Raw genomic sequence first — 14421 nt, 5'->3', positions numbered from 1 at the left:
TTGTCTACCTTCTTTTTTAACAGGTGAATGGCATACGATAACTTACATGTCACCTATTAAAAATGATATTTGTAACCAAAATCCAATAACAAAAAACTAGCCCACACCTTATTTGATGCTCTATTGTTCCATATAGCCTAATAGATCTACCCAAAAGCTTCCAAACCTAAGTAGTTTTAACCTTAATTCTGAAGCACCTCATCTGAAGATAACATTTAGCTTCAATAATCTCAAAACCAAGATTACGAAAAAATTCAGCATGTGCTTTACCCTATTGAGGGTAGCAAGGGGGGAGAGAGCATAGATTTATTGCATCAAGAACAAGAGGTTTGGTGCTTGTATGATCGAGAAGTAGAATGCAAAAAATAAGGTCTAAAGCAAAGGAGTCATAAAAGTTGTCATGTCATACAATTTTAAAAATAAGCATTCTCGTTAACTGAGGTATATTGTAAAAAACCCACAAACGTCACATTAAAGACATAACATTAAACTCCAAAACCAAATTTTGCATATGGTTTATGTGAAAAGCAGCAATGATATATTTGTGATTTAGAAAATGCAAGGTAAGATACAAGTCACTATATTCTTGAACAATTTAATATATGTAAATATTCATTCTATTGCAAGATGCATTAAATGTGAATCAGAATATATAGATAAATTTGTTGGTCAAAACTGTTTACAGCCTCATCCACGTCAACCCATGGAAGGTGCAGAAACCATATTCAATTAACTTGATTAACATCAATGTTAAATACAAAACTATACTGAGGTAAATACAAGTTCCCCGAAGATGAAAATGTGGATTCAAGAAAAAATGATCTTTACTTCCTTCCACCTGTTGTAACTCTGGGCTTTCCTTTAATCTCACCTTCCTGCACACAAAATGCATGTTTTCTTGATGTTGGCCCACTAATAATGTTGAATCTCTTGAAAATGTCAAAACTAAAATCATGAGTGTATTAGCCACTGTAAAGGATTATTGATCTTAAAATTTGCGTATATTGTTTACAGTCAATCAAAAACCCTATTTTTCTCATCATATTAAAATAAGAAGCAGATCAGACACATTTAACAAGATCTAGAATACCATTTTAACACTCGCTAACATACAGCAAATATTTGTTTTTTTTGTAAGACGTCTTTTTCAAGAGTTCCTAATTTGTAAGCATAAAATAAAGCCATTGCATTAAAAAGCTACTCTAGCTCAATTTCCACATTGGAACATTGTAAAACTACAATTTTCCACCTGTAGAACTGTTAACAATAATTTTCCTTTTCATACATGTAGTGATTTCATATTGTCTCAAATCATGTAATGATTTATGAAGGTTCAACTGTATAATTTCAAGTCATTCTTCATTGAACTATATTTTGTTAGTGCTTCAGAAGAAGCCATATCTCATGAACATGAACAGTACACATAGCACTCACGACATCTAAGTGATGCCCACAAGAACAAAAAACCAAACTTCCCAAGACATCACCCATCCTAGCACTGCTCTGGATCAAGAGAACATAACAATTGAATTTTCTCCACAAATAAGCCCTCTTAGCTTGCTACACCATAAGCAAAACCTTTAGAAAGTGTTGTACTTTTACGAATTATTCGTTGTAGAGCTCCTTATCTCATTCATTTCAATACATATCTAGTGTTTCCGCATTGTATCAAATTACGTGATGATATATTGGGATTCAACCATGAAGTTTCATGTCAATCTTTATTGACCAATATCTCATGAGTTGTCGTTTAAAAGAACCTACCTCACATGATCTTCATTCACAAGAATTTCTTTTAATTTCTTCATCAAAATTTCCTTGCAATAAATGTACCAAAAATTGGCAAAAGATATAAAGCACATTGGTTTCCAATTGAATATTACATAAAACTCAAATAAAAAGAACATTTACTTGAATAAATGGTCTTTTCTATCTAACATCTTAATTAACTAGTATCCTTTTTCACTGTGCCTTGTTAATTTTATTACCTTTACCATATGTTTGTCACTTCATTAAATGTTCAACTGAAACAATCCTCTCAAACTATAGTATTATATCTTCATTCTTTCTTTACACATCTCTCCACCCTTCTCTTTGATTCTAATCTGACATTTGGTTAAAAATTTTGTTATTGATCTCAAAGGTATTCACATTTCCCCACTGTGTGCGTGTGTGTGTGCATGCGTGTGTCTGTGTGTGGGGTTTTTAAGTTAGTTGATTTGGATGCATTTCAGCCATGTCAATAACTAAGGCCTTTTGCGCATATCACCAGCATATATGTGACCTGTTTTATTAGATATCAAGAATATTGCAACAGTCGTGCTGGTTTTGCGAAATGCAGGTCATGAATAAGAGACATGTATAACTTTTATATAGAATGCCTACCAAGTATTAACTATCAATAATACAATTATCTAAGATGTCTCAAGATATCTAGGAGAAAAGAATGTAGAAAAATGATTACATTAAATGTTACTTCTAGTAATGATCTGACTTGTAAAATGTTTATTCTAGGAAGCTCACATAATTTCAAACTAGAAATAAATAAACAAAATGATTTCAGTACATTGCAATCATGCACCTGAAACATACAGACCACTCAAACAGCACTGACTCCATATTATACAAAGATTAAAGTTTCAGTAACAAACCAGTGGTACATGTAGAAGAATGTGATGTTTAGCAGTAGCTGGATTATGATTTTCCGCACCCTTACTCCAATCATAGCTCACCTGTTGAGTAAACAAAACACATTCATTTATTACATAAATTTATGAAGTTCAAAAGCTCCATTGTATTAAAGAGACTTCATTTCTCAGGAAACAATTGTGCAAAATTTCTAATTCCTGAGAGCATATTTTCTTGAGATACAGCAATTCTAGTAAACTATAAAACAAGAATCAGAGCAATTGTCAGCTACTGACAAAAACTATATGTGCATATTTGAATGATGACCACTGATTTATTAAGGCATGACAACCAACGTTGAGCACTCATAAATGTGACTACTCTATGTGTGGATGCAAAACAATGAGAAAGAATCGATACAACAGAGAAAAACTGCAGGACATATAATCTATGGATAAGTAATAACTAAAAGCTCAAATAATATATAATCTATGGTAGCCTTCATGGACCCAGATAATCAACATTTTAATGATTTTAGCTTGTTGACAACTAGGGGTTTGTGGAGTTGATTTTAGTATTTTCTTGTTTCAGAAAAATGTACAGTTGATTTCTTTGTACTTTTGATCCAGGACTATGCATGGTATTGTAAAATTATAAGCATCTTGCTATTTCCCACCGTCCAACAATGCCTTACGATTGGAACTTTGGCCATGTAAATATTTTTATAATTAAATTCAATTCTTTACTTTTATTCAGAAACTGAAAAGTCATTGGAATGTTATTGTTCAGTCTATAAAACTGTATCTGACCTTCATTTTCATTAAATAATAAATGCCTTTTGGTTTGATAGATACTGAATAATGATACATGTATCCATCATTATTGAGCTAAAGGTATAATGAATATGCTTGGTTACCATCAAAAGTAGGCATCAGTAGACCTCTGTATCTAATCAACAAATACAAAAACAATCTGAGTTAAAAGGAAATGGGTACAGGTGCAGTTCATTTTGGAAACATCCATACACAAAATAAGAAAACATAAAGAATATAGATTTCAAGGCAGACAATATTTCATTAGGCAAAGAGAGGCAAGGAAGCATGAAGGTTAGAAGGTTTATTTAGTTATGGTTTGAATAAATTCTTTTTATTCTTTTTTCAGTTTCAGCAGGCTGCCATGGTTTTGGCCAAAAAACACTTAGATGCCCAGCACTTATGAAGAACCCAGGATGTTTCCAAGGAGAATTATGACCTGGATAAGAATAAGAATCAAACCAGTCAGGGTGGGAGTAGGAGAGAGGCAGAGGTTCAAAGAATCTGATACTACAAAATAAAAAATATAAATTTGGCTATAAGTAAGAAGAACATACAAGCTAGTTTGCTGAACCTCAAACAATTAATCAATAAATCAATGTTTCTTATAATTGGGGTAATTTGTTCCCAACAGTAAAATCTACTTCTGAATGAATCAAGATGTATGAAAATCATACTAGCTTTCCAAAAACAAAAAGTCCTCAATTTACACAGTACAACATTATACCATAGTTGCTCCTCGTACCTAGCAAAGCAACTCAAGCGTATAATGAAACAAAACACAAATCATACCGCATAAGCATATAAAGAACCATCGTTATTAAATGTGCTACATGGAATTGGTTGATTACTCCTTGCCATTGCCTACAAAGAATAGTACACGTTAATCAGGCATATATGAAATACATAATTTAATAGTACTACAATGTCTATTGGATGTATTATAAGAATCTAAACAAATATTCTCAACAACAAAAAAAATTCAAATGTCTGAGAAATATTTTTAAAGCACTGACAAAAAACTAATGTAATCTTCATGAATGAGGTTCACCTACTGATTATCAACTGAAATAAATCTCAAGGGCAATTTTTGCACTTGAACAATAATAAGCTACAACTACCAAGAAACAGGGCATGATAGTTCCTATGTGGGATGAGGACTGGGACACAAGATTTCCTAAGCATAGGACACAGACTTTCCAAAAAATTAAGTAGCAAAATTTATAATAGAAAATTCAAACAATTGAAATAATTTATAAAAATTTAACAATACATGCATGATACACATATTGATATTTAAGAAAACTACAAGAATGGCCAAGTGACATCCAGAAACAAGCTGACGCATCATATTGCAAACAAAATCAAATCAGAAACTTATACCCTTCTTACCTCAGAAGTAACTTTGCTGTATAGCATTATATATCATATGCATGGAAATGTCGACAACAGTTATTACTCCCATACATAATTCTATGTAAGAACCTACATTACCCATATCATCAATTATAGTTGAATAATATTAAAAACTTTTTTGCAAAATCTAATGACAAGAGAAACAATTCTTTGTCTATTTTCTTTAGTTACAAAAGAAATTCAAATCCAAATCATATAATTTATTGGCACATGCTACTAACATTGAGTACCCTTATTTTCCCATTTCAATTAACTAATGTATCCATACATAGATCTCTTAAACTCTTTGAATTGTATTTTCTTTTTACTCCAACCATATTGACCTTTGATAAGAAATTTTATTGCAGGTACATGAATCAGATAGATAGATAGATAGAGACTGACCTGGGTGAGATTTGTCTAATATAGTCCCAGTCCAATTAAATTGGGTGGCTTTGTATGACAGTCCTAGTCCTACTCCTGTAAGGTTGAGCACATATGGTTCTCGGCATAACATAAGAGCCCATATCTCTCAAAACTTTAGAAGGGCATTCTCTCTCTATAGAACCTACTTGGGGATTTTTGTCTATGTCATCCCAAATAGAAACTAGTCTTTTGATTATCAAAGGAAGTGGACCATTTCACATCCCCCTCTTCATAATGGACTAGCCAAATTCACAGGATTCCTTGCCTTCTTCAATAATTATTCACATATCTAGGAAGAAGAGATAGATACTAGAGCCAGGAAGAATGATGGATATTCTAATGACCTCGTTATCATCTTTGGCTACTAAGGAGAAGAAAAACTAGAGTCAAGTATGTCGACTCTAGGTAAAACTTCTGGGCCAACTCAAGTATTGCAACCACAGCAAAATGTGAGCATGGGAATACCAAAATGGAAGACATAACCTAGTTGGTGCTTAGAGCTAAGAGTAGTTGACCCAACCTTGAGTAAATAGGTGGATCTAGATGGGTCCATTAGTTAGGGTTATTTCTGTCAATGGGTTGTTTCTTCGTCATAGACAATGTTTCAGCAAGCCGCTTCAGTGACAAGGGGGTGCCTCCCTTACTATATACAAGCCTAACCTATCGACCACCTCACAATCTATAAGGCCTAAAAGCTCCAATGACAAGGAAGCAAGATTCTACTATTAAGCATTGTTAACCCCCATTTACAAAGAGGGGATCAAGTGCCTTAATCTCTGAAAACCCATCAAGAGTGACCCAGTTCACTATCACTCACTCCTTTCGTTAGCACACACCCTCACATTGGATGATTAGCTTACTTGAAATATTTTGTAAGAACAAAGTCGATATTAAGTACATTTAAATTTTCACCTAATCTTGGGAAGAATAGGTAGGCCAAGTTGATAGGCTAGGATTGAGATGACAAGGTGGAAAGTTGAGACAAATGGGAAAAAAGAATTAGTTCAATACAAATGCTTGCTCTAGCCAACCCAACTAAGGGAGCTCAATCCTTCACCATCAATGTCTAAGCAATATTTGCCCAAGTTTCTTTGCTTAAATGATTTGAAAGAGAAAAGGAAAATAAAGTTGAGCTACTATGCATGCATATTATAAAGGTGCAGTATATGCCCTATTTGCTATGCCCTTAATCCTATAGTGGGATTATGAGTAGTCAACTTGTGGCTACCTTTAATTATGTTATATGATCATTACTATATTCTTATTTAGATAATAGGTTGTCTTAGATGTTATAGTTAGGTATCTATAATGTCCCTTCCTTAGGCATCTCAGACTTTAGTGGAGGTTGGTTGTTGTCGGCATAAATTGCCTATTGTTATGTTTGATAATATTTGTTATCCGACAAGGTATTAATTAATTGCATTGAGTGGGTTGTCAGTCTCGGGTGGTTATGTGTCGGTTGGTTGTCGGTTGTGTACCTCTCGGCAACCGTCGGGTCCTTTAAATATGTCATGTACTATCAAGGAAGGGGAATGGTATTGTCGCATCTAGTGTAATCCTTGGCGACCATCTTTGGTCTCTTCTCTGTAATAATTGAATGTGCGAATAAAGATATATTTTCTGCCGTGTCTGGTACACATTGTCATGTACATTAATATTTTTTGTACTTAATTTACCAGTTGTACCAGCAAACATTTTGGCTCCGTTGCCTTAAAAGAAATCGGGTCAACCTTGAGTGATTCATGCCCGTAGATCCCATCAAAGGTGAGAAGAGGCCACAAGGTGGTCAAGACCAAGCGATTAGGTGATCTGCAGACCCTCAAAGCCTGGAAGTACTCGGAGTGTTGGGACGCTGGAGGTGGACGTGTAGAGGACGCGCACGTGTCTGAGAGTGCAAGGAAAGCACTGGAACGTAGCGGTTGGAACAGTTCACTCAGGTCCGACACACCTAGAAGTACTTGAAGTGTTGGGGATGCTGAAAGTGGACGTGTAGAGGACGCGTACGTGGCCGAGAGTGCAGGGAAAGCACCGAAACGTAGCGATCGAAACAATCCATCCAGCTCTGACACACAAGGCGAATACACACATACCTTCCGAGTGAAAATAATGTTGAACACCCAAGAGAAGCAGAAACTGCCGAAGTTCAAGGGAGATGGGTCGGAGGACCCAGTACGGCATTGCAAAACATGCATAACCATTTGGGAGGCAAATGGCCAAGATGACAAGGACTACTAGCTGAAGGCATTTCTCGCCACCCTTCAGGGGATCGCCATTGACTGGTACACAAACCTCGACGCCCAACACAAGACAAGATGGAGTGATTTGAAGAAGGCGTTCCAAGAGGAACTCAAACTCTTGAGGGATGATAATGAGATCGTGGCCGAAATCTATAATACTAAGCAAGGGAAAAATGAGAGTGTACGCGCTTACAACCGTAGGCTCAGAGAACTGTTGAACAAGATGGAAAACCAGCCAGCCGACGGGTTGAAGAAGAGGTGGTTCACAGAGGGATTGATACCCTCACTGCGCAAGAAGATGAAAGTAGTGCCTCCGTCCTCATACGCCGATGCGTACAATCGAGCGATGGACATTGAGAGTGAAAATAAAACTTCATCTCGAGAGAAGAGGAAGACCAATGATGATGAGAGCACCAAAGGTAGCAGTGACGAAGAATCCAAAACCATACAAGCCCTACGACGAGATATGTTAAGAATGATGAAAGAATTGAAGGCTGAGAAAGGAACTAGCAACGAAGGTAATGAACTATGGTGTATTGAGTGCAAAAGGGAGGGGCATACGAAAGCTAATTGTCCTAGAAATATGTTTTGTGAAATTTGCCAACACTTGTCCTAGAAATATGTTTTGTGAAATTTGCCAAGTGTTGGTGTTAATGCATGGTAGCTTATGCAAGATAAGATCTTCCTAAACCTTCCTTGTTCTGTTATTTACATGCTTCATGTCAGATTTATATTGCATATGATTATCGGATTGTACAAACATCACTTATCATTATGCTATCGGGCTAACAACCCAATAGCATATTAATGTCAATTATTAATTGGCATTAATATGCTATCGGGGTATTAACCCGATAGCATATTAAATGCTATAAGTCATCGGGTTATTAGCCGATACATACTTGCTATCGGGTGCATAACCATTGGCACCGGTTCACATCTGTTATCAGGCGTAATTATATCGGGCATATTTGTTATCGGGTTTAATGAATACACCGCTTCATTTGGAATTAACATTAGTTAACAACTGCACCGGTTGGATTACATACATCGTGCACTTTGAATCATCGATGTTTATATGAACCGATTCATTACATTGATCAGTCATTATATTATGATATTACAATATGCTATCGGGTGTTTTGAACCGATAATCAGCATTGTGTTAATGGTATAATTACAAAGGCACCGATCAATGGGTGCATTGATCGGTCATGCCTAAAAGGCATGACCGGTCAATACACCAATTGACCGGTTGCCTAAATGATATATATGCCAATTGAATTCATTTGGAGTAGACATAGAAAATATTAAATGATCTCTCTCCTTCAGACCTGCAGATAAAATCAGAATTATCAGACATTGACATAATTCCTCATATCCATTTATAGCATACATAGTTCATAACTTGTTCTTTAATTGAAATTGAAATAACTTTACATGGTATCAGAGCCAAGGTAATCGAACCTAAGGCTATTCAATTTTGATAAAATTCAAGGACTAAGTTACAAACTACATCACATTTCCATAATGGCCAACGCTATCAGATTCGAAGATAGACTCGAAGGTAGTGAAGATTTTTCAGCTTGGAAGTTTAGAATCAAAATGATTTTAAGAGAAAACAAAGTTGATTCATATGTCCAAACTGAAAGTGCACAACCAGAAGATGAAACCGAGAAATCCACATGGATCGAGGGAAATGATAAGGCCATTAAAATAATAGTGGATGGGGTAAGAAATAATATAATGCCCATCATTAGAAAGCAGGAGACGGCTTATAAAATGTTCAAGGCACTTGAAAAGACATTTGAGATATCAAATGCAAGTCGTACTCTAGCACTAAAACGAGAAATAAATCATATCACCATGAACAAAGGGGAGACAATCAATGCCTACTTCATGCGGATATCGGTTCTAAAAGATGAACTTGCAACTCTAGACTACGAGATCCGAGGCAAAGAACTAACACTCATTGCTTTAGATGGGTTGCCTAGTGGATGGAGCACATTCGTCCAAGGCATCAGTGCAAGGTCTAAATATCCTAAGTTTGAGAGACTAAGAGATGACTGTCTACAAGAAGAATCCCGATTGAACAAGGTAGGAATAAAACAGAAGAATATAGATGAAGACTTGCAAGTCCTAAATACAAACATCAATAAAAAAATACAAAAAGAAGCAATTCAGGAAAAGAAAAGCTAAACAAGGCAAGAACACTTCTAAGAAAGACCTATCACATGTTCAATGTTATAGGTGTGACAAATTCGGACACTATATTGCAAACTGTCTGGAGAAAGGGAAGCAAGCCACATTTGCAAAAGTGAAGAAATCTAGAAACGAAAATGACTCCGAGAACTATGTCCTCTACTCAACACTTACAAGCCATACTTCAAACAAATCTAACTCATGGGTGATCGACAGTGGTTCATCCAGACACATCACCGGCTTTAGAGAAATACTAGACTCCATGATAGAGAAAGATGATGAGGAAGTAACCATCGGAGACGATTCTTCACATCCAGTCAGAGGAATTGGAACCTGCACCATCAAACTGAAGTCAGGCATGTCACTACAACTTGAAGAAGTACTATATGTTCCAGGCATCAAAAGAAATCTAATCTCCATATCAGCACTAGAAGATCAAGGATACAGAGTGACCTTCATGGAAAACAAGGTGTTGGCTTGGCCAAAGAGATCCTCCATCAAAGACGCTAAGGTCATTGGTCGAAGACAAGGTTATTTGTATGAGCTATGTATAGAGCCCAATCTAGCATTGATCCATGAAGCAACTAATGCAAATGAAGTATGGCACAGGAGATTAGGTCATCTGAATTATAGAGCTTTGTCAACCATGGGAAACCTTGTCACGGGTCTACCTAAGTTGAAGCAATATCATTCAGAGGCATGCAAAGGGTGTGCCTTAGGTAAAAATACCAAAAATGCATTTCAGAATAGTACTAGGAAAACTAGCAAAGTTTTGGAGTTAATTCATTCTGATGTATGTGGACCTATGTCCGTACCCTCGCTAGGGGGATTTTTGTACTATGTAATTTTTGTTGATGACTACTCTAGGAAGACATGGATCTACTTTCTGAAATATAAAGAATCAGAAGAGATCCTAAGTAGGTTCAAAGAGTTTAAAACATTAACAGAAAATCTCTCTGAAAACAAAATTAAAACCTTAAGAACTGACAATGGGGGGGAATACACATCAGAACTATTTAAAGACTTTTGTAAAAATTCTAGGATTAAGAGGGAGTTGACAATACCTTATAATCCACAACAAAATGGAGTAGCTGAAAGCAAAAATAGGACCATAGTAGAAGTTGCCAAAGCCATGATACTAGATCAAAATCTAAACTTGAACCTTTGGGCAGAAGCAACTAACACTGCTGTGTACATACAAAATAGATGTCCTCATTCACACCTTGAAGATAAAACTCCTGAGGAAGTCTTTACCAAGACAAAACCAGATATCAGCCATCTTAGGATATTTGGATGTCCGGTCTATATTCATGTACCTAAAGAGAAAAGACTAAAACTAGAACCCTCTGGAAAAAGGGGAATACTTGTAGGATACAGTGAAACTTCTAAAGCCTACAGAATCTATGTACAAGGACAGAGAAATATTGAACTCAGTAGGGATGTAATCTTCGAAGAAGATTTAGCCTTCAAAAGGGCCCAAAATACAATAGAACCTGAAATTCATAATCCTACTCCTAACCTAGAAGAACCTACTCCTGAGCTTCAGAGGGAGTATCTTGAGGAAACTACAAGTGAAACACAAGACCCACCTATAGATAATCGCAAGAAAAGACCACTATGGGCCACCAAAACTATAATAGAAGCTCAGAAGTTCGCTGCTCCTTCAAGAACCTTCAGGGAAAGCAAGAGGCCTAATAAATTCATCAACTATGTTGCACTTATGAATGATCTATCTAAAGCTGAACCTAACAATGTTTCAGATGCACTCAAACATCAAGTATGGATAGATGCCATGACTGAAGAATATCAGTCCATTATGAAGAATGATGTTTGGGAGATTGTTCCTAGGCCAACCAAGAAGTCTGTCGTGTCTTCTAAATGGTTGTTTAAAATCAAGCATGCTGCAGATGGCAGTATTGAAAAACACAAGGCCAGATTTGTAGCTAGAGGGTTCTCACAGAAGGAAGGAATAGATTACGAAGAAACATTTGCACCTGTTGCCAGGTACACATCAGTAAGAGCTGTCCTAGCCATTGCAGCAGCAAAGGGGTGGAAGGTACATCAGATGGATGTTAAGACAGCATTCCTAAATGGCGAGATCGTGGAAGAAGTCTACTTAGAGCAACCTGAAGGGTTTGAAATTCATGATGCAAAGTCTCATGTGTGTAGACTCAAGAAAGCTCTTTATGGGCTCAAACAGGCTCCCAGAGTTTGGTATGAAAGAATTGACACCTATCTCTCAAAGTTGGGTTTCTCTAAGAATGATGCAGATCCTAATCTCTATCTCAAAAGAAATAAAGGTGATATGTTAATATTAATTTTATATGTTGATGACTTATTAATTACAGGAGATAATCACCTAATAGATCAATGCAAGAAAGATCTATCCACAGAATTTGATATGAAAGACTTGGGGCTTCTTCATTACTTCCTAGGATTGGAAGTATGGCAGAATTCTGATAATATTGTACTGAACCAAGGGAAGTACACCTTGGACATATTGACAAGATTTAGAATGCTAAACTGCAAACCCATGATCTCTCCTATGGAAACCAACTTCCATAAACTTAAAGAAGCAGCAGCAGAATCAAGACCTACTGACCCCACTCAATACAGGCAGATGATTGGGTCCCTGATGTATCTAGTAAATACAAGGTCAGATATCTGCTATGCTGTTAATGCCTTAAGTCAGTTCATGTGTGAACCTAAGGAGATACACCTGGTTGCAGTAAAGCATATAATGAGATATCTACAAGGTACCCTAAAGCTTGGTCTTAAATATGAAAAGGTTGACATAGATCTACATGGATTTACAGATTCAGATTGGGCTAGCAGTGTGACTGACAGAAAGAGCACTTCAGGGTGCTGCTTCAGTTTAGGGTCAGCCATGATATCCTGGATCAGCAGAAAACAATCTTCAGTAGCTCAGAGTTCCACAGAGGCTGAATATATTGCAGCTTCAATGGCTGCCCGAGAAGCAGTATGGCTAAGGAAATTGCTCGTGGGATTATTTGGAGAACCTATGAAACCTACAGTCATTCAGTGTGATAATCAAAGCTGTATAAAACTTTCTATAAATCCAGTATTTCATGACAGGTCCAAACATATTGAGATCCCATATCACTATGTACGAGATATGGTTGACAGGAATGTGATAAAGTTAGAATATGTGTGTACAGGAGATCAGACTGCAGATATTCTAACCAAACCACTTTCCAGAGTGAAGGTTGATCACTTCAGAAAGGGTTTAGGTATGATAGAAAGGTAATCTGCTTTGTAATCTATACTTACATATATTTAAGATGTTTAATGTGTAAACTTCTTTGTCATGTCTGGACTATCTCTTGGCTTCTTGCCACCTGTGTTCATATCTAAGAGGTGACGATCTCTTAGACACTGAACACTTGTATATAGACATCATAAGGTGACGATCTTATGATAGTCAAACCAGTAATCATGTTGGATCACTGGTAAGGCATGGATGTGTCATGACTATGTTGTGATACAACATTTGTACAAATGTTATTGCATTATCACAATTTGGATATAATGAGAACTTAAACACTTCTCATATGGTTATCCTTGTATTGCGTGTTAAGCAATACTGATATCACGTGTAGGTGATATCTCAACCATTGATCATGATTGGATCTCTGGTAAGTCATGGATTTGCCATGATTATGTTGTGATAAACATTTATAAATGTTATTGCACTTATCACAACTTGGATATGATGAGAAACTAACCTTTCTCATAGACTTATCCTTAAGTATTGCGTGTTAGGCAATACTAATGTCACGTGTTAGGTGATATCTTGATGAATCTTACAGATCACATGTTTTGATGATTTCTCACATGATCAGGTGATGATTCTCTTACTTTTATCACATGTTAAAATAATACTTTATGTCACATGCTCAGGTGATGTTCTTCTATTTTGTATCATATGTCTTGATGGTACTTCTCATGTATAAATGATTTTTTGCTGACTGACATTATCTTAGTTATGAAAAGGAAATGTGATGCAGGTTGCCTTATCTATCTTCCAAAGCTAAGAGGGAGTGTTAATGCATGGTAGCTTATGCAAGATAAGATCTTCCTAAACCTTCCTTGTTCTGTTATTTACATGCTTCATGTCAGATTTATATTGCATATGATTATCGGATTGTACAAACATCACTTATCATTATCCTATCGGGCTAACAACCCGATAGCATATTAATGTCAATTATTAATTGGCATTAATATGCTATCGAGGTATTAACCCGATAGCATATTAAATGCTATAAGTCATCGGGTTATTAGCCGATACATACTTGCTATCGGGTGCATAACCATTGGCACCGGTTCACATCTGTTATCAAGCGTAATTATATCGGGCATATTTGTTATCGGGTTTAATGAATACACCGCTTCATTTGGAATTAACATTAGTTAACAACTGCACCGGTTGGATTACATACATCGTGCACTTTGAATCATCGGTGTTTATATGAACCGATTCATTACATTGATCAGTCATTATATTATGATATTACAATATGCTATCGAGTGTTTTGAACCGATAATCAGCATTGTGTTAATGGTATAATTACAAAGGCACCGATCAATGGGTGCATTGATCGGTCATGCCTAAAAGGCATGACCGGTCAATACACCAATTGACCGGTTGCCTAAATGATATATATACCAATTGAATTCATTTGGAGTAGACATAGAAA

General features: G+C 36.2%; 1 protein-coding gene across 3 annotated transcripts in view; it reads right to left on the bottom strand.

The window, feature by feature from the left end:
• Window positions 1-632: 632 nt before the first annotated feature.
• The window catches only part of LOC131067158 (protein RAE1), a 100467-nt gene continuing 86678 nt past the window's right edge, over window positions 633-14421 (bottom strand). For all 3 annotated transcript variants that reach the window (XM_058002105.2, XM_058002104.2, XM_058002103.2), the window contains exons 10-12: window positions 4233-4304; window positions 2652-2732; window positions 633-875 (exon numbers count right to left, since the gene is read on the bottom strand). In XM_058002105.2, the coding sequence (XP_057858088.1) occupies window positions 825-875; window positions 2652-2732; window positions 4233-4304 (204 nt within the window). In that variant the 3' untranslated portion in view covers window positions 633-824. The remainder of the gene's footprint in view (window positions 876-2651; window positions 2733-4232; window positions 4305-14421) is intronic.

The sequence above is a fragment of the Cryptomeria japonica genome, chromosome 11 (genome assembly GCF_030272615.1).
Source record: "Cryptomeria japonica chromosome 11, Sugi_1.0, whole genome shotgun sequence".
NCBI classification, from domain to species: Eukaryota; Viridiplantae; Streptophyta; class Pinopsida; order Cupressales; family Cupressaceae; genus Cryptomeria; species Cryptomeria japonica.
This window is presented reverse-complemented; position numbering and strand designations above follow the sequence as displayed.